The following is a 21,689-nucleotide window of genomic DNA, read 5'->3' as shown; positions in this document are numbered from 1 at the left end:
AGTGATGCTGATGTGAATGCTGTTAGTCTGGGAACCACACTTTGGGAACCACTGGTTTAAAGCAAGCCCAGGCTATTTCCTGTGATTCATCATTGACCACCTGTGCACTGTCTACTAATTGAAAGCCACATGGTTACCTCCCCAGCAAAAAGTTACCAGTGAGCTTTTTTTTTTTTTTTTTTTTTTTTTTTGCATTTTCTTGTGCATTTTCCATTGAAAGGCTATTACATTACAGCATAGGGGCAAAGAGCTCTGGCTTGAGAAGCCTATGCATTCAACTCTGTTCTCAGATGCTGCATGATCTTGAGCAAGTCATTTCACATCTATGCTTGTTTTCTCATCTAAGGAATGGGAATATAATCATCTTACCCAGATAATTGTGGAAAGAGTAAAACAAAGAGTTTAACAGATAATAATCACTTGATATGTCAGAGACCAGTGTGTGTATGTGGGGGGGAATTACCCTAGCTCTTACTGGAATAATTGAATGATAATTACTTGGATGAGGGAAGTGTTTGGAAACCAAATGGAGGTGGTGAGGGAAACCAGACGTTTAGCAACAGCATAAAGCTGCAACCACTTCTTGGGCTAGAGTAAAAATGGGAGTAGGTAATGTTTCCAGAGCCTTCTCCTGAGAGCTAGAGCAGAGGGAGTTTGCTCAGACCTGAAAATGAGGGTCTATCTGGCAGGAGCTAGAGCCGGGGAAGAGACACCTAGAAGCTCCAGGACAAGAGATCCAGTGAATATAGTTCTCTGTGATACCAAACAGAGCAGGGGGAAAGCAGAGCATCTGTCTTGGAGCTACTGCCATACTCAAAAAATATTAGTCATTGTTGCCCTGAGAGTAATTATTTGTACGTCCCTCTCCCCTCTACTACTAGAATATGTCTTCAGGTCTAGACCCTCACTGTGCCTACATGTAAACACCATACACATGCAAAGTGGTATTGCCTTAAGTCCACTTAGCAATAAAAACAAATGGGAAAGTTATCTACAGTAAGACTTGTGTATCTTGACTAGGTGATACAATGTAAAATCTGCATTTGAGGTGTAACTTAGCTCCCTGTCTACAGTCCCATGTCATCCCTGCACTGTGAGTGTTCAAAATATGCAGACTGCACAACAGAGACAAAACTGGACACTTGGTTCTTAGAGGATGATTCTCAGGGTTTGGGGATGAATGCGGAGGAGGGGAGAATTGAAGGATGATGGGCATTCTAGTTTTCCTATAGCGAGAACAGGCCTTGAAAGGACATCACCAAGAGGTATTTCCTCATTTAAGATGGTTGGCCGGGCACGGTGGCTCACGCCTGTAATCCCAGCACTTTGAGACGCCGAGGTGAGTGGATCACAGGTCAGGAGATCGAGACCATCCTGGCTAACGTGGTGAAACCCCGTCTCTACTAAAAATACAAACAATTAGCCGGACATGGTGGCGGGCAGCTGTAGACCCAGCTACTCGGGAGGCTGAGGCAGGAAAATGGCGTGAACCCAGGAGGCGGAGCTTGCAGTGAGGCGAGATAGCGCCACTGCACTCCAGCCTGGGCGACAGAGAGAGACTCCGACTCCGTCTCAAAAAAACAGTGAAATTATGAACGACAGCTCATATGTATTACTTACATGTGACCACTCAGTGTCCTTCTCAACTTTACAAAAATGAGATACTGTGATAACAATCAAAAGGGGGTGGGTGGGAGACAATAGAAACAGCAGCAACATTTATAAGCCAAAAGGCAGCTGTTTTAGAAAGATTTCTTAGGTGATAAGTGAGATTTCAACCCAAAACTGAAGTTTCAAAACAACCTTTATTCTGTTTGAAGATCTAATACAATGCATTAAAGCAACTTAAAACAAGACATAGCTCCATTGAATCTATAACTTGAACGAAATGTCAAGGAGGCACACTACCCCCACCCCCCACCCCAGTTGCCTTGTGAAGGCAAAATTACAACTGACAGTGACATCCTCCCTCTCGTCAAAAGACCAACTTTATTTTAACAATGTCATATAAACAGATTTGTAAAAACATTGAACAGATTGTAGCTTTAAAAAATACACAGGTATAAATGAGTTTGTTTTGATTTTTTCAAATATATATATATATATATACACATATATATATATATATATATATAGCAGCATCCTGGGCAGCTAATGCTATCTCCTGGTGACAAGTTTCATGTTAAGTTGGATAGTCTTTCCAATGGACTCAATTCTGTTTCCTCCTCACCCATAATACAAGTATTTTATAGAACTAGCTTTTTAAAAAATAAGAATTTGGCATTTTGGAACTTTGTCCCATGTGAGACATTGTGCTTTAAACTGCCCCTTCTAAAAATGACCCTAAACTCAAACAGATCTCAGGGTCTGCGTTTCAACTAACTTGGATACCATGCACAGCAAAAGCACAGTTGTTAAAACCAGCAGAATTTTTCTTCCAAAGGAACATCAGTAGGACTTCCCAAACATGTTACTAGTTCATAACCAGCTATATGACAAAGCAATTGATTCCCCACAGTGACAGCTCACATAAACACATTTTGACTCGACACACTGAAAACAAGGATTTCCAAGCTAAGCAAGTCATCAGACCAGCTCCCTAAAAGGAGTAACTTTTAAAAACACAAAAAAGCCAAAGAAATATGAACTTCTCACTTCACTTGCAAACAATTTTCACCTTTGTAAGACAAAACAAAGCAACCTCAAAGGGAAAAATCCCATACACATAAATAAGAATTGTACCAGACGTTCGCTTGTTATGTACTTGAACTCAACTACTGTGGATCTGTTTTGGCTGAAAGGTGTACTGGAAACACAGTCCATGCACATATACATATATACATATATTAAAGGCCGTGAAGTTATCAGATGTTGCAAACACATGCTTTTTGCCTTTTCACGTGGTTATGATCTCTCGTGTGTGTAATGTAAGGTCCCAGTGCTCCCGCTTCTATGCCCAATCACAGCCTCACTGCAGCTTAGCTTCTGGCTTTGTCTTTAGGATGCTACACTGGGTGAGAAAAACTGATGCATGGATAAAAATCACGTATCAGGGGTGCCTCTGCTGTATCTATTCATATTCAGCCATTCAGACAATATTGTTAGAACTGTCTGATGAAATCCAAAGTGGCCGGCTAGCAAAGTATCTAAAAAGACAAATGCGGTGGGCAAGCTACACTGCAATCAAAAAGGCATTGGGCAGAATAGGTCTGGTGTAACTCAGTCATATGGTATGATGAATCCTACTTTGCTGTTCAATGAAAAGATCTATTGCACTTATGTTTGTGAGATGCAAAAATAAGGCAAATGCCTAACTACCGTATCATCTTGCAAAGAATGTTGAAGCACAAAAATTCACAAAACTGTAGCTTTTAATGAAAATATTCAATCTCAGATCTTATATTTTAGAAATAAAAATTTATATGTAATAGCATACATGTGCTACCAAAAAAATACCCACAAACCTAATTTAAAAACTATTAACTGTTTGTTAGACTTGTGTGTGATCTAGAAGGATATCACAATAACTTTAAAGCAGAGACAGACTAAAACCAGGGAAATCGTCAGTTGTCTGGCGATGAGAGGGAGATGGTCAGATCAGTAAAGTCAAGTTTGAGGACTACCAGTCTTGCTATAAGACTGACTTTTGCTTAAGTATGAGTAGCTTCATGTAAAGAGGACAAATAATACATTCTACAGATGATTCACTCAGCTGTAAGACTGATTCTTTCAAAAGGAACATTAAAAAACAAAGTAACGGAAAACCCTCACCCTAGTACTTAAACAGAAATATAGCTGTGGGTAAATCTAATATGGAGAAAGAGCAATTTGAAATTGCAAGAAGATTTCATTTAGTCTATTAGGGTAGTGACCATATTATGGTTGCTAATTAGTCTTTATTCCTCCCAACACATGTACAGTTCCTACTGAACATACCAGCTTTTGCATATCTAAATCAGGAAGAGAGACCTCTCACTCCTGCCCTAAATGGGAAACATGATGCTAACGCTTCCTTTTCCCCCGCCCTGTAGTGAAGCACATGCAATGATTACAATGAATGAGGACTGCCACTGGGATTCCTGCAATGGCCGTGACTTTAGCGAGCTCCACACAGTCCAGAGCAGTGACAGTATGACTGTGTCTATTTGCTTTATGTTCTAAACCGAATGGAAAGCTAGGAGAGTAACCAACATCCCACCAAAAGGATTTTTCAGATCATGCTTTTTTTTCCTAAAATGAGTATTTGCTGGTCGTGATGGATAGTCTAATGTGACAGAGATTATCCCTTTAAACCAGTGTTCTAAACAAAGGTGAGCACTGTTCCAGGAACCCAAAAACAAACTTGGCACTTCCTTCCTAAGAACTGAAATACCTGACCAGTCACACTGTATTAGAGTTACAGTAGGTTTGTAATTGTCATTAATTGATAACAACTAGCAAATCAAAGTGAGAGAAGACTGAAGTAGAAGCAACTTCACTTTGCAGTTATTCACTTCTCTGTAAATCATGAGAAAGTGCATATAACCTTGCCTTCCCTTCCCACCACCCCACCTGATACATCCCTTCACTACATTCCCCCCCCCAGATTCAAGAAGTTCACAATTCTTTATGAAATAAACATTGCCAGGTACCGTATTTTAAGAGTCTTAAAACAACATTGTTGGACTCAGCAATACTTTGTCATATTCATATATCTTTTTCATTTCTTTTTTTTATTGAATAAAGCAGCTTTGAAGCTTATCAGGCACTGCCCAACAAAACAGTCCAAAAAAAATCTGTTATGAACTTTTTAACCTTGGGCTAACAGCCAAGTACTCTGTACAAGAAGAACTGTAAAATATTTCATAGTTTTAATTCTGAAGCCATTTTTTTTTTTTTACTGGCATCCTGTACACTTACTTTTAAAAAAGGATAACAAAAATGAATATTAACAAAAATCCGGGACAACAATATTTTCAAGCAACAAAAACGGGTGGGGAAGCTTATTCTGAAGGTACATTTAAAACTGAAATAACAACTTAATGAAAATTAAGAATTGCATAGCGCTGTGAATTTAGCCTTCAGCAAAACAAAACAGAAGCTATTTGGTATTGATACAAATCCATCTATTTGATAGTTAGTCATTCAATATTATGTACATATTTTATATACTGAATGTCATTTTAAGTCCTGTTTTCCAAACTCCATTTCTGTTGCTGGGTTTTTGTTTTTTGACAAGTTAAACACTTTCTGGCACTTTCTATGACAGAATTTCTTCTGAACATACATGAACTGACATTCTCCCAAAGCGTCCCTTGTGAGTGGACGTGCCTTTCTGCTACATATCGTTCATTTGTTACAAAATGAAATAATCCACAGTGCGATGTGTCTGGGTCCACCGTGCACAGCAACATCCAGGCTAAACCAGGCTGGACCGAACCTTCTCAGGCCAGGGTTCTTCTGCCTCTCTCTCCTCCGCTCTACAGAGTCCCAACTTTCAGCTGGTAAAGCTTCAGAAAGCATTAACAAGCACCATGGTTAAAGGCCTCTTTGTCCCTGCACGCAGAGATTTTTGCATTTCTTTTTCTCTTTGTGTTGTATGTGGTTGTGGCTTTAAATTAAACCAAAGAAAAAAAGAAAAAGAAAGAAGGGATAAGCACTCCAGCTTAGAAACGTGTGGTCATCATACAGCCCTAGGCTGCATGTCTTCCCCTACTTCTTTTTTGTGAAAGAAAGCTCTAGTCCCATCCAAAGACAGATGGCTTCGTTTCTGCAGCTCAATTCACAGATCAGACTGGAGAGGAGCCCTTTGCTTTCCAGAGGCCTCAGGGTGGCTGAACTTCAGGAGAAGGATCAGAGAGTAAGAGCTTCATCGCCTCTGCTGTGCATATACTGGGTAGGCTAGTGTGACATTGAGGGAGTCGTTGTGCTGCACGAGGGAGGTGTGTTGGTAATGTAGCACCAGTTCTTTCAGAGAGCTGTACAAGTTATAGGGCTCGGCAAAGCCATAGCCAGTTGCTGTTTTGTTTATGACACAATGCTTTACTTCGCCGTCCACCCTAGAGAAGAGAGAAGAAAAACTGTTTTTTGAGCTTGTCCAAGACAATTCACAATTCTACAGGGCATCTTTAATAAAAAGCATTATTGTACAGTCTCAGCTTGGGGAAAGGGTCCTAGGTTACAACAGACACTTGGCCGAGTGCCCTGGGTAGGTAACCCAGCTTCACTGACTGACTTTATTTTCATCTTTAAAATGGTTTAAAGGGAAGACAATAGTAAAATGTATGTAATACAGTTACTTTGAGAAATGAAATGAGATCATGCATGCAATATGCTAGATAGAATGCCTGACATGCAGTAAGCATGCAACAAATGGTAGCTTCCAATCATGATGAGGACAACTATCTGCAGTGCTCCATGACTAGCAGTGTTACTATTACTCCCATTATGATTATTCATAGGATTCCCTCTTTCTGGCTGTCCTTGAGGTGTCTGCACAACTCTCCATCTCTGCATGTGCCCTTATGCAGAGTAAGGACAAAAGTACCCTTCTTTGCTGTAGGAATATTTATCTCATCAAATGAAAGGTGATCATGGAGTGTAACATACTTTTAGAACCATTCCCTACTAGAGGACATTAATTTCTTGGAAATGGTGATGTCAGTGATCCAGTGTGGGTGTACCTATCTCAAGGATAATGATCAGAATCCTTTCTCTTTTTTCACCTGTTCCTGATGAGTATTTTTCCTATGGGTGATGTTCTCACACAAATTACCTCAGATTCTAACTATAGTAGCCTTGAGAGGCAAAAAAAAAAAAAAGGCAGGCATTGCCACTTTAAAGATGAGAAAAAAAGACTTAGCGACTTCTCATGATTAATTAGTACTGAATGGGAATCCAAACCTAGTCTTCCAACTAAACAGTAGGTATCTATTAGACTATTAACATACACTTCTGGCTAGACTTTAAAATGGTATTACATCTGCTTTGGTTTCTCTTCTGCATTGTACTGTAAGCTTATTCAAGACTAAAACTATTTCAAATCTTTGCCCCCAAAACTCAATGAATGAATGAATGAAACATCTCTTCATGAGATGTTGTAAAGAAAAATTTTCTGGAGATACATACACTACAGAGCAGGCGTAGCAGCCCTGTTTACTGCTCTCCCGGACAAGAAAAGTGCCATCTCGCTTCCCTCGCAACAGGTTTTCAGCTTTGTTTCGGTTGCTGCTTCCAACGTTCCACGTCTTCTCATCATGATGGGGCAAATCTTCATCATCTTCCACCAGTGAATATTGGCTAGGCAGGCAGGACAGAAAGTTTCTAAATGAAGAGTGCAGGAGCCATCAGCCTGCCTTGCTGTCTTCCCTAGGCATACCCCCCTCACTTCTCTCCTGGCCCCTACCAAGCCAGTCAGACTGGCTATCACATGCCTGCCTCTGTCTGACCTGAGTTTTCCTCTCCTGGTATTCAGCCTCCAGTGCAACCTCCCAGGACAAAGAATTACCAATCAACTGTACTATTTCTGTTTTCAAGCAACCACACTCAGGTACCTGGGCAGAGTGGAAGGTATTAAAACAATCTTGTTTACCCAGTTTAGATCAGGAAATTGACTAGGCAGATTGCCAGTTTTTGAATAATTCAAACAAAGTATATACTTAAGCTTTAAAATATATTAAGCATAATTATTTTTTCTCTGACTGTTCCAAAAATATTTTGGGATTTTTCAGATGTTCAGGGACATCATTATGGACACAGAGAGTTGTTTCACAGCATTATGAGTGAAAATAAATCCTAGTCCTCCTTGGCTAAGCTTTCTTTTTTTAAAATTCTGGATAATGGCACTGAGTTTATACATTTTCTCCTACAAGATGTTCCAAACTCAGTAAAATTCCTCACTTGTTCTAAAAACAAAGCAAGTTATGCATTTTCCTAAAATGAGAAAAATCTTCTGCTATCACCATCTTTAGTAACTACTTACTCTTCAGTGTTTTCATTGCCCAACCACTCGTTCAACTTCTTTTGCCGAACACCTTTTTGAGTCAACCACCTGAAAAACAGTTTTGAAAAGAGAACGCATTTACTCATCCTGAATTGTAGCAATCACCAATTATTCATGTATAGGATTCCATTTCAAATACTTACATCAAGTATTGGTCTCTTGTCTTTCTCAGCTGGATAAGGTCTGGTTTAATGCTGTTCATACGTTTGTCAATTTCTCGATACTCAGCTGCCTGCTTCTTCAAGTCTTCTTCCAATCTTCTTCTACTGTCAATAATTTCACTGATTCGAGACTTCAACTTATCATAATTATGCATAATCCTGCAGGCAAAAGAAATGCATTTGTTATTATCTGGGTACATCTGGAACGGTCCCCAAAGTTTATGAAAAGTTTCACTATGGTATCCCAGCAGTTTTCCTTAGGTAAAGTGTGGCTTCTCTTCCTGTCATTTTTAAATCATTCAAAGCACAGAAAGCGAGATCATCTTTAAACGGTTTTAGAGGATTTTGGTTATCTCTAGCACAAGAACAAGGGAAACACCAACCTTTGTATTTCTTTCTCATTGCCTTCACGTTTAAACTTTTCTATGTATTCTTTGCTGTACCGCTCTTGGGTCTGGCACTGTTCTTCAAATATTTTTATGGTTTCATTAAATGCTTCAATAGCTGTCCTTTTCATCTGGATTTCCTGCAACATAATTTTAAAAAGATAATGTCATACCTTTCATAGAACAATTTCTTACTGCAAGACACTACCAGGACATTTGATCTGTATTATTAGCAGAGTGGGACTCAAATTCATAAAACCCATTAAAACAGTATCCCAGAAACAAGTATTTCCTCTGGAGAATTTTCTCAGTCTATGGAAAATGATTGCTTGGCAATTTCCTATAGTTTTTATCTTCCTAAAAGCTATTGTAGTTTATAGCATCCCTGTTGTTTTCTATTCCCTCTGGCATTCCCAGATACATGAGTGACCAGTGAAGAATAAGGGTCTAGAAAAACACAGCAGTATATAGCCCTTCCTTTTCATGGCAGGATATATATTAATGCCTAAATCTGCATTTCAGGGATTAGACAAGTCTGTGAAACTTCCAGTTATTACTAACTTACAATCTAAACAGGATCCTTCTATCACGAATTAAATCAACTTGGAACTCAGTGACTGCTTCAGTTATCACGTGAACTTAATTTATTATTCTGATACTTAAAATTTTTGGTTTAAGGTTAAGAGATATTATGCTAGAATAATCAACAATGATTCACAAATAAATGATCTCACCCCCACTTCATTTGTAAAACCTCAACCTTTCAAATTCCTTTTTCCATGTTAGTCTTTAAAAGTTTAGAACTCTTAGTTTTTAATCTGATTTTCATAGAAAACTCACCTGGGATGTACGGGTATATTCTTCATATAATCTATCATATTCTCGACTTTTTTCTTGAAACTGAGTGTTATATTCATGCAATTTTTTCCCTACAGCTTCAATATTATCTTCTTTGACAACTTGATCCTAGAAAGATTAAAATAAATTCAATGGATAAGGTATTTAATCAAATAACAATTGTTTAACAAAATAGCTGACATGGAAACATCTTTAAAATTGCAATTATGTAATTACAAGTGTCAAGTTTTTTAGACTTGATTACATGTAATTCATCTGCTTCAAATGTTTTCTAAGTATTAAAAGGATCTTGTCTAAACATCGTAACTGGATAATTCATTCAGTTTTTATTACCTGTTGGTATTTGGATACTGGGTAAAGTAATTTCACATCCAATTTGGGATTATACTGAGCTAGAGATTCATTCCGGTAGTGGTTTATTAATTCAACCACAGAATTGAAGGTTAATGGGTCAGAGAAGCCATATTTCCCATCTCGATGAAATATTTTGATTAATTTGTTATTACCCCCTTTCCTGTAAAAACAATATAAAAATAAAGGTATTAACATTTTGGAATAAGGAAATATGTTTTAATATCAGCCCAAAACCCTAATTTCAGCTATATTCCCCGGCTTACCTTAGTGTAAGAGTATAATCACCATGCATTTTAGTAGACGCATCTCGTACCAAAAAGGTCCCGTCTGCTGTATCTCGAAGTTTTTCATTCACTTCTTCCCTGAAATGAAAACACAAAACAACGCTCACCTTAAGGTTTAGTGACCACAGATTTATATTTTTTAAAATAGGCTATTTTTTAGAGCAGTTTTAGGTTCATAGCAAAATCAAGTGGAAAGTACAGTGAGTGCCATATTCCTCCTGCCCACATAGATTTAAATTAATGAATTGCATTTTCAGAGCTTACTAATAAGAGCTAATAATTTGTTTAAATAGAAATGTTAGCAATTGTAGTCTCATCACAAACAGGTGCATATCACTTTCACTACTGGTGTATCTGTGGTACTAAGTTTTTATTTTTTCAACCAAACATTACAATCTCTCTGACAAATGAGCACAGAAACTCATGATCTCAAAAAGGTTTCTCCAACCTTACTCCCCCTTCCCAAAGCTAATATAAAATGGCATTGTTTTCTTATTGTGTTTAAGGCAAGAATTCTTAGAGTTGTGCTTAACAGATAGAGTGCCTTCACATTCTGTTCTTAGGCACTGCCACTTCACTCTGGCGCTTCACTGACATCTCTGTCAATAATGAAACTTCCCGGGTATTTAATTTCCTGTGGCATCCAGCACCCACAGTTCTCCAGCGCTCAGTGACTTTTTCTGGTCGTCTTTGGAAGAGAACCAACTATGCTTCATGCTTATGTTGGATGATATCCTAAAAATGGAACTTAGCAAGCTGGTGCTTTTCTTTCTTTTAATCTAAAACTCTCTGTATCTAGTGAAAATGAAGTTTCTGTAGCCTTACCTCGAGATATCTCCCCAGTACCATTCAGCATCTTGTAAGGACATATTGTTATTCATACCGTTGTTGGCTACAGTAGTGGGTTTTGGTGGTTTAGGAGGCAGTGCTGCAGATGAAAAAGAAAAAGTTGTTCACAATCCCAACTACATTAGAACTAAATTTCTTTGGATGAATACTTTTACTTTAAAAAAATAAAAAATTAGAATAACTGAAATATATAGCATTAGTTCACAATTCCATGCAATATGGAAGATAATTTTCTTAAAAGAAAAATCTTTCAGAGCATGGCTCAAAAAGAAATGAAACTGAAAAGGAGAAAAGAGAGAGAGCCTTAGAAACTAACAAATAAATTGGGCTGGCCATGTGAATAAATTTCAAAGTAAATCCAGAGTCATGACATTCTGTACTTCTAGATTCTAGTTATATTAAAGTTTCATGCCTGGTCAAATCCATCTAAAGTAAGAAACTATGAACATATGAGTAGCAGGAATAACATGAGTTGGCTTTAATTTCCTCTTATTTAATTATGAAAGACAAATTTGGTCTCTGTCCTCCACAAACACTGTTGCAGTAATAAAAAGGCTCATCTACAGCAGTATGTTTTAAGAGCAGCAATTGGGTTTCTCTAATCTTAGTATTTCAGGCACTGTTCTGCCAAAAGCCACTTTTTAAGAAACTCTCATCTGTGCCCTAAATCTCTTTAATATTTATGTTAATAGTCTGTTGGATAAATTGTGCTCTATATACCAGGTCTGGTTAAAAACGATATCCCCCTTCCTCAATGTCAAATCAGTATTCATATATGCCAACCGGTGACAAATAAAAGACTGCAATATTCCTGAATACCTTAAATGGGGGCAGGGGGAGAGCTAACATTGGAATAGAACAACTTAGGAAACCAAATAAATCTAGGATTTTAGGTAAATTCTGTCATAAGTTTTAAAGCACTGTTACTACTTTAACTTATACAAAAAATGATTTCAGGTATCTACCAAGAATATTTTACAAAGACTAACAATAACGGAAAGTCAACTTCTTTTTTCATTATAATATCTTAATATAAGAGAACGCAAGCAAAGTCTCAACATCTAGAGAACTGAGTTGTAATCACTGCTACATTTTACATGCTTTCTAAAGTACCAAGTGTTATCACTGCAAAGTGCCACACTGTTCTCATCCACTGGCAACAGAAAAGCAGCACAAAGGATGCATCATTTTAATTACAGGGACAATATCCCACAACATAACTCACCCAGGGAAGGATCTCGATTAACAAAAGACACCAGTGAAAAACTGGAGTTCAATTCATATCCATTCAAGTAAGAATAAGCATTTACCACACACAGCCTGAGCTGCTTGCTTCCACAGACAGTCAAACAATCTGTTTAATTTTTAAGCCATGAGCAAACTAATTTTTATCAATGAAACAAATTAATAAAAACAGAAATCTAAAAAGGATCTTTTACAGTAGCTTTCAAAAAATTAAAAAGCCACGAAATTAACTAACTCTCTACAATAATACCGCAGTATTACCTGGTGGGTCCATTTCTATATAAAACATCAAGTCTGTGCCACAATTTATATCTGTCTTGGCATATTCTAAATCCAGGTCTTCCATATTCCAAACAGTATTGTACATTTGTGCAAGAGTTTCCTTGGCTGAGCTCAGTTATAAGAAAAGAGTCCGGCTTTCTTTGTAATGGTGTCTTGGAATTCATTTTAAAACCTATAAGGGGCTGCACTGAAACCTATTACATCACACACCCCAGCCAATCAAGTCAGAAAAATGTCACCAGACCACTCCTGCTTCATCAGTTCTCTTCCATACCAGCCTTAACATAATGCCAACCTCACTGAGAAGCTACATTTAATAGAACTGCAATATATACACGCTCATCCTTTCAAAAAGGTGTTTAATTTGACTGTTCTCCAGCAGCGAGTTTTCTAATTCCTTGTTTATTACTCCTTGCAGCATGGTACGCTCTGCTGTTGGCAGGTTGACAAAAGCTGATATGCTGCAGCTCCGAGCTTTTCTCCCCACTTAGTGCATCTGGGTTTATAGATAGCCCAGTCATTCCCTGGTTTAAAAATCTTACAAAGGCATTAAAAGGGTATACTTAAGCTATATTTTATAGTCCTTAGATATCTCTCATGTATAAGAGAAGCAGTACGGACTACTCCTGGTATTTTAGTTCTCCATAATTCACTGAAAACCCAGAATTCAAACACTGTCACAAATGTACCACATTAGAAAGGACAGTTAATGTATAGATAAAATGTCCTCCTCTACCAAACATTCCAAAGTTAAAACTAGACTTTATAGACTAACAATGAAAATTCTGAATAGGAATGCAGATGCCTATTAACAGAAATAATAAACGTAATTGTCTGTCAACATTATTAATGAGAATTTTAATGTGACTGCCTAAAAAAACTGGGCAAAGAAAATGCTTCTTCCAAAAAGAAAGAGGCTATAGATCAGAATGCAGAGTAGAGGTATATTTATCTTTGCAAAATATTTCACTGATGAACCCATCTTCACTACTAATACTGCTTGAACGGGAAGATGATGTAATCACTTTTTTTTTTTTGCTTTTTCACCTCTATCTCAAATGCCTCACTCCGGGACAAATATTCCTTCTTAGCACTACTTAGCATAAATAAATCAATTTTGGTTCTTCAAAGTCATTCTGCATATAATCCTGTCACCCTTATAGGAGCCTACTGTACATTCTCATTGTGAACCAATCTCTCTTTACATTCACAATATTATGATGGCGGGGGGGGGAGGGGCTCTTCCCCCATGTAAATGTGGCTCATTTAAAAAACTACAGTGGGGCTCTGTGATCTTATGTACACATGTATGTCACATATTTGTGTGACCATTTAAAAAACACAGAAACCCTTGAGACTTTCTGTAAAATTTGGGATCATAAAATATATTAAAAAGCATACCAAAGGCAAGGCATTCTGTTCTCTGACGTCCCCTGTCTAGTTTAATTCATTTTCCCATTATTGGGAAAAGCAGGCTCACCTTGTCTCTTCCCACCCTCTCCCACTTTTCTATTTGCCTAAGTTTACCTGAACTCAAATTCAAATAAAAATGGTAAAAGTGGCTGTATGCCCTCAGATAAGATTCAGAAAAACATTCTTTTTTAGTTAATTAAAATGTCGACCCTCCCCCAAAGCAAGGAGACAAGTTCTCCGAGCAGCTGTGGCCGGTGTAACAGCCCAGAGTGCCAGTCCGTGCATTTGGGAACCGTCGGTGCAAACCAGTCTGGCTGTTGGATCTTCTGTGGCAAACTAACCCAGGGAGAAGGCAGGGAGACAGGTGATTCTCCCATGGTCTGTCCAAGCCCTGGCCTGGCACCAACTTCCAACCAAGCACGTTGTAATTAGTACCTTCTTACTGAACTTCCAACCTAAACCCTATCTTTCCCAGCCACTGTCCCCCTCGAGGACAGAGGGAGTGTCTCCCCTAATCTCCCATCTGTCCTCCCCAGGCAGCGCTTACAGGGGCGCACGCACACACACGTACTCCAAGACAAACTACAGAAAGGCACCGCTTAGATAAACCACAGGGAAGGAACAGAGAAGTGCACAAATTCAAGGCAACTTACTTTGCAGGTTATGCATTTCAACGGTTTCCCTTTGAAATGCCTGTATCCGACAATGAAAAAAAAAAAAATCCCCAAAGCTGTTCTTCCACCAAGTGGGCCAAGCCCCCGCACCTCCCCCCAGCCTGTTCCCGGCAGGCAGTGCTCGTGTCCGGCGCCGAGAGTGCGCGCAGGAGCGAGGGCGCCGCCACGACCCTCCAGGCGTGCACAGTGGCCCAGCTCCACTCGGCTCGGCTAGTCCCTCCGCCCCACGCCCCGCCCGGCAGTGCGTCCGGGCCACCGCCGCTCACTGCCGGCACTTCATTGAGAAGCCAACTGGATTTCGCTACTGTATCGGGGAGGAAAGGAGCCCAGGCGCTCGCACGTCTCCCTCAGATAAAGATCGCAGCTTCATGATTAACTTGGGCAGGTTCAAATATTTGCTGAGCTAGGGATTTCGGGAGGGGGAGGGGAGCCCAAGTCAAAGTTGTCATCGGCTGACAAGTGGCCAATGCAAGACCAACTTGCTCATTTTCGCCTGGGAAATGAGAAGGCCATTGTGAGGGGACCTAAAATAGTCACACTGGCTGCTGAGCGCACTGGCTGGCTCGCGGGGCTCAAGTAGCCGACAGTGAAGCGAGGCACTATGCACAGCCAAACACAGGAAGTGGCTGAGCTAGTTCAGCAAAAAATAGAATCAAAGCCTCACTTGTAAAGGCCTGAGCCTCTTGGAACAACCCAGAACACAGTGCCTCGTTCGTGTCCACCTCTTGCACCTCCTCCCACACACCAGCACAGACAGCCCCGCAGGTGTAACAGGAAAGCCCTTGTGAGCAACTCGGGCAGGGAGCAGATTACAAAAATGTTCAATAGTAAGTAGTAGGAGGGCATCCTCGGACGAATATTAAATCCCACACCACATGCATACTATACTCCACGATCATGTGACGATTCAGAAAAAAACAACACTGCGGCTATTTTTATGAGGTCGATTGCAACTCGCATTTAAATGGCCATATGACCTGCTAATTAAAAGGTGTCTCTGCATTAGGTTTATGTGCCAGCTAATGGGGTAAAGGATAGAAGGGCAGAGAAGGGCATACCTTTCTAGCAGATGTTTGCCCTTTATTTGAGAAAGTGGCAATGGACCAGACTTGGGATTATTGACTACTATTTAATTAAAATTTGATCTAAGAAAATTTTCAGTTGCATGAGCATAGATAGCTTTAAGGTTATCCAGGGAAATCACCAAACTTTACGCCAGAAAGTAATTTAGAGATCACTTCGATCAATTCCTTCATGCCATAGAGGGGAAAACAAAATCTGACCCAGGGAGGTGAAGTGGTTTGCAGAAGATTATAGCCCTAAGACTAGAACTCAATCTTCTGATGGTTTCAAATGCCCTTCTCTACCCATTGTCCCTGCTCCTCACTTCCCTTTGCTAGAGAAAGTAAAAAAATGGACAAAACTGAAGTTAATCTTTTAAGCCACATGCAAAAAATTTCACACCCCCAACAAAACTCTGGTTTTTTCTGTTTTCTATTTTTAGCTTGCTTAAATTAAAACAAAACATTTCATTCCCTTTGAAGACATAGGTTCTTTCAATAATACCCTCGTACTCTGCATGGGAAAGTGATCCAGTGGTCACATAAAGTCCACACAGGCCAACAGCAGGAACTAGCTTCAGTGTTACTTGAAATATCTGGCAAGTGCTGTTAAACCCACGATGAAAGTGATTTTACAAACTTTCCTTTCGTGCAACTGATATAATATTGAAAAACTTTCCCAATGGAAATAACAGTCTATAAGTGAATCTGCCATCTGATCATAGGGACATATGGTTAGTTCAGAGAATACCCTTGCATCCTGAGCTGCATAATCTTGCCCTACTTTTTAAAATAGCCTTTCTAAAGCTAGAAACATTGGAAACATCAGTCTCCTAAGCATACCTGTCTGGATTCACATAATGTTTCATGTCAAAACCTTCTAAGATTAAAATGCTCTGTTAAGTCCACCAGTATATTTTCTGTTTCAGAAGAAAATAAGCCACTGGAAAGCAGTATTCTCTCAACGTATAAAGTCTTGAACTAGATTGGAAAAACTTTGCCTTAAACAAATTTCTCACAATATGTACAATCATCTACCAGAGAGGTCCTATTATATTAGGAAACTGTGAGCTGAATCTTTTTCCCGTTGAATTTTAGTGTTTAAAAAGTGATCTGCAAGACACATGTTCTTTATTAGCTTAAAAAAGGGAGCCCTCTGCTGGTAGAACTGAATCAGTAATTCCTGCTTTGGGAGAAAACCATCAACTTTCTGTATATTTCGTATGTCCAAATTTGACACAAACTAATGCATATAATTGTATTACTGTCACTTGATCTATATGACTCACTAACTAATTAGTAAATCAAAAGTACAGTTTTCACGAAGCTGCTAGTGTTTTAGGAAAGCTTTTATTTTAATGTCAGCATTTCTCTGGGACCTCAAAGGCCTAGACACACTGGAAAACTAACTTTACCTTCTGGATTCTTTAAAACAATATGTATCATTTTCCCTTTCCTCAAAGTTTTGTAAAACTCATTTCAGAGGCAAATACAGCCCATTGTTTCACTTCCCAGCAGATATAGTCAGGAAAATGTCTCTTGATCCTTAAACTGTTCAAAAGTTACAAACTGAATATTACATTTCATATGTACAAGTCACCATCAAGTGGCAAATGTTGCACAAGCAGCTTTCAACCTAGAAAACTGCTTCTTTTTCTGGACATCATTTATGAACAAAGACCATGAAAAAAAGAATAGACAACAAAAATTAACAAAAATCTTCATCTAAGGGTAAAATGAATACCTCTCTTCATAATTTTAACTTAAGACAACTTAGAACAGAGGGCCTTTTAGGGTAATTCAAATTATTTGCTCCATATCCACTGGTTTTAATTGATGTTGTGCTAAGGAAAACATCCATTTAAGTATATAAATAGGCCCAGGTTTACATATGTATAAAATCTGACACATTCTACCAGGTTTCTGAAAAGGCATCCCCACTGCTTAGCAGAATAAAGAAGTCCCCCCCTGCAATTCTCCTTCAGATCTTTGTCCCTTGAGACAAAGAGACATCTGCACTGTGAAAACAAAACTAAAACTGACTATATACCCCTCCTAAACACATACATACCAAAATACTTGTGTCACTCAGGGCACAAATAAAACTATTGTTTGACAAAACCTAGTGTGGCTTGCCTGTTTAGTTCTACGCATCTAAAAACATGTAATTTTTCAAAGTTTCATTTTTCACCTTTGAAGCAACCCTCTAATGTCAGACCACATTTTAAACCAATAAAAATTAAATCAGAGACAAGTAAAACTCTTTGTCATTTCCCTCTATCTTAGTGCTTGCCTTTAGTCTGGGTTGAGAACCAAGCCCAGAGCATTTAAAACAAGATTTATGAATCAGGCTCTTCAGGATGAATGTTTTGCAATGTGCCAGTGGTTAAAAATTAACTTTGACAGGTGTAGAAGGGCAAGGGGGAGAAAGAGTCATTTATTTTCCACTCTGGGCTTGAGGGTGCAATATTAGACTTCAATTATACTACATTAATATTTCTGAATAAATCCATGAAATCTGAAATATGTAAATACACTTATAATGGGTTTCATTCAAAGGCACCCTGTGTTAAATAGACTTATTTTTACCTTGGTTTGCCTACAGAAATCTACTTTACCTGCCTAAGCATTAATTGGGTAAAGATAACACAATGATTCGAGAAAACTTGTCATTTGGCTTTCAATATTTTTAAGACTTTTTAGTGACAAAATAGAACAGCAAACTATCGACAAAGTCTAGAGAGCTTACTCTGTGCCCTACCTTTTCCAAATCTTAGCTTCCCTCTGTAAATGAGGAGAATCCTTATTTCCCAGGATTGCTGGATGCATTAGATGTGTTGATATATGACTATTCTTTGAAAGTTGGAAGTTTATCAAAGAATAAATTTAGATAATTATTATGCTGTACCTAGTTCTATGCTAGGAAGAGCTCAAAAGGAGAAAAAGCCTTTACCCCTGCCCTTTGGAAATATAATTAAGTAGATTAATAGGAAAAACTATAGACAGTTAAACATAAGATGACAGGAAGCTTAAAGGCATAAACATATTGAATGGGTCGACTTAACTTGCATATAAAACGGGAAGGACCTACTTGAGTGCAGATAAAGTGGATGGCACTGCTTGGGGCAGCGACGTATGGCTGCATATTTTGTACACTGTGCAAAGGCACCTAGGCAAGATGGAGGAGTGGTGATGAAATCTAGGCTGCTCCATTCACCAAGCCACATATAGAGGAAGGGCTACATACAAAGGCACCTTCCTCTCTCCAAGCAATGTACCCACATCAGGGTGGCAACTTCCCAAGTGTCTCTTTTAGCCCCTACAGGCTCCTAGAGGCCGTAGCTCTGCTGGCTGGGAACATGGCGTCAGTAAGGAAAAAGGCCTGATAGGATTCACACAACTAATGGGTGGACGAAGGAATCAGACCTGCTGAATGAGGACAGCTCCCATAAGGCCTCAAAAGCTAGAGTTGATGCGATAGATAGCAGAGAAATTATCAGTTCATTAAATCTCATACCAACCCCAGGAGAGAGGCATTAACCCAATTCCACAGTCTGGAAAACAATTTGGAAAAGCTGAGTTACTCGAAAGAGTGGAGATTCCAATCCAGATCTATTTGAGTCAGAAGCCCACTGTTTTTTCCACTGCCCGGCTCATGGAGTGATTTGGAGCCTTATCCTGAAAAGTATAAACATTGCCCTCACTTTGTTTACTATATGTGACCCATGGGGGCTAATTTCACATATTTTTAGTTTATTACATGCTGGAAACTTCAGAGGAGTTTTTGATTGGACACTAAAAGCAGCCTCATTGCTCATGAAGGTTCCAAAAACCCAGGCAGCAGGGCATGGTAGATAGAATGGGCTGGAGTGTAGGAGGCAGCTCCTGGGCAGACCCGGTTTGGGCCCATACTGGCCGGGTAGCACAGAGTGAACCTCTATCTGTGGGCCTCGGTTTCTTCATGTCCAAATTGGTAAAGCTGGACAATGCTTTCAACTCTAAAATGATGTTTTTGTGATACTATCACTTAAAAGATGTACTGCTTTTGTAAAATACCAAGCCATTATTTTGTACTGTGTAATTTATTTTGAATAAGTCTTTAAACTCCATGCATCAAAATGCGATTTCTCCTTTGCCTATTCAAATTGTACCTATTCCTCAAGACACATTTCAAGCCCTATTTCTTCTATGAGCCTTTTCTGTCTACTCCATTACCCTAGAAAGTCACCAGCTGCATTTCTAAAGTTCTTTTTGTACTTAGAGTATGTGCACTCCCACCTAGCATTTAATTAGATACTATGTGCTAATGGGTCTTATTTGAACTGATACTTTGCCTCAAACATCATAAGCTTTGTCATTTCAAGTTCTATCTGGTAATAATTAGAAATGCTGTCTATCTGCCCTATAACAGAGTCTTGCTTTTGTCTGCCTTAAATATCATTCAGGTACTAATTTGTGTTCACAACAATGTTACTGTAAATGGCCATTCGCTGGAGATGTAAGGTGCTGTGCTTTCAAAGTTCTGTCTGGTACTAGCACATGCTGTGGCAATGCTGAAGGACTCTAAGAAATTATTGCATTTTTTAAACCAGGCCTAAGAATCATTTCTTCAACCCAGGCTGCCATAGCAGTCATTTGCACTGGAGCCATTCCTGAATACAAAGATGTTCTGGATGGTGACGTTTTTATTCCTGGAGTGGGCAGTACAATGTATGCACACATGAGAGATACTAAAACAGCCATTTAATCCCAAAGGTCCTATACAAATTACACAAACTTCCTGGGAAAACGGCTCAAACTAGAGTTTAAAACCGATTTGGATTTAATTTTTTTTTAAGAGGCCACATAAATACTGGGATGATCTAGCAAATGTTCAAGGCTTTGTCATTCTTTAGCAGAGCTGATGGAACTAATCCTCCTTTGAAACAGGCGCACCAATTGCTCAGCAGAGAAATGTAGGGTCCTTTGACATATCAAACAGCTTTCCGGGTGGCATTATGAAAATAGTGCAGATACCCACTTTTACTTTGGTGGAATTAGGATGAAACTAACAAAGACGTTTAACTAGTTTACACCAGTCAGGCTAATCAAACTCTACCACTGATTCTACTATACCTTGTGTAGTAGAAATTCTCCAAAATTCCATGTGATAAATTCATTTGTGGGTATCTGTCTGACTTTGGCTTCCATGTGTCTCCTCTCTCTAGAGGAATGGCCGCTGAAAAGATCAGGACTACCCACTAGCCCTTCACTGAGAGCAGGGTCCAGCTCCCCCTAGTCTCTAACATAAACCTCAACTTAAGTGCCATGTGCCACACCCCTACCCCCACTCTTTTCCACTAAGTCCAAAGGCAGCCTCTGAACACCAGCACAGAGCTCTCAAATCCATTCACAGTGACCTGTGTACTCACACGAGATGAAGCCTTTTGGCCAACCCCTGGACTGAAGTCCTAGTCCCTACCTGTTGACAGTCTTCTTTGACGTAGTTTACCTAGAATTCTGGGCACCCCTGTTAAAACATTCTGCTTGCTGTGATTTGGAACATCCCATGCTTGCCTTATCTACTATACCTGATACCTCTCTGTCACCTTTGGTACATTTTGGGCCTGTCCACATAAACCTTTCCCAATACCCGCATCTTCAGTGTTTACCTACCCCATCCTCTATCCTACCCCCTGCAGGTGGGTTTTCGGTCTAGGCCCTGGCCTCTCTTAGGCTGCCCCATCCAGATGCAAGTAACTAAGCGTGGCTGTGCAATACCCGATTAAGAAAAAGCACAGCTTAACTCTCCATTGCATGAAGATGAAACTGAGTCCCCATGCCTGCTCATACAGAGATAAATATGGTAATCTGCATATATTACCTATAATAAATATATTCATGGAGTTTCATTTTGAGTTCCAGGCATAAATTAAGACTACAAGCAACACCTTTCACTGGTCCTGAAACTTCAAACGTATAGGACCCTAATCACTATTCTGAATGACCAGCGTTGATTAGCTAACTTTTAACTGGTATATAGCAAAATGAGGTTGTTCAGACTTTCCACGGTAGAAGAAAAATACATCAGTTTAAATTAAATGCATTGCTAACATGGTCTACATTTCCTGCTTTGTTAAATGGCTAACTGAACAGCAGCCT

The 21,689-nt window shown here is 39.2% G+C and overlaps 1 protein-coding gene across 3 annotated transcripts in view; it reads right to left on the bottom strand.

The window, feature by feature from the left end:
* Positions 1-1,786: 1,786 nt before the first annotated feature.
* PIK3R1 (phosphoinositide-3-kinase regulatory subunit 1) overlaps positions 1,787-21,689 on the bottom strand; it is an 85,445-nt gene continuing 65,542 nt past the window's right edge. Inside the window, exons 1-10 of one of the 3 annotated variants that reach the window (XM_054488002.2) lie at positions 14,467-14,856; positions 10,850-10,952; positions 10,004-10,102; positions 9,720-9,900; positions 9,369-9,494; positions 8,526-8,668; positions 8,125-8,301; positions 7,961-8,029; positions 7,108-7,278; positions 1,787-6,038 (exon numbers count right to left, since the gene is read on the bottom strand). In XM_054488002.2, coding sequence (XP_054343977.1) covers positions 5,849-6,038; positions 7,108-7,278; positions 7,961-8,029; positions 8,125-8,301; positions 8,526-8,668; positions 9,369-9,494; positions 9,720-9,900; positions 10,004-10,102; positions 10,850-10,952; positions 14,467-14,482 — 1,275 coding nt within the window. In that variant the 5' untranslated portion in view covers positions 14,483-14,856 and the 3' untranslated portion in view covers positions 1,787-5,848. Of the gene's footprint in view, positions 6,039-7,107; positions 7,279-7,960; positions 8,030-8,124; positions 8,302-8,525; positions 8,669-9,368; positions 9,495-9,719; positions 9,901-10,003; positions 10,103-10,849; positions 10,953-12,379; positions 13,145-14,466; positions 14,857-21,689 lie in introns of those variants that run through there. The other 2 variants (XM_054488001.2, XM_054488000.2) reach the window with 2 other exon arrangements.

Source organism: Pongo pygmaeus, chromosome 4 (assembly GCF_028885625.2).
Source record: "Pongo pygmaeus isolate AG05252 chromosome 4, NHGRI_mPonPyg2-v2.0_pri, whole genome shotgun sequence".
NCBI classification, from domain to species: Eukaryota; Metazoa; Chordata; class Mammalia; order Primates; family Hominidae; genus Pongo; species Pongo pygmaeus.
The sequence above is the reverse complement of the archived record's forward strand: the minus strand, read 5'-3'. Positions and strand labels throughout refer to the sequence as shown.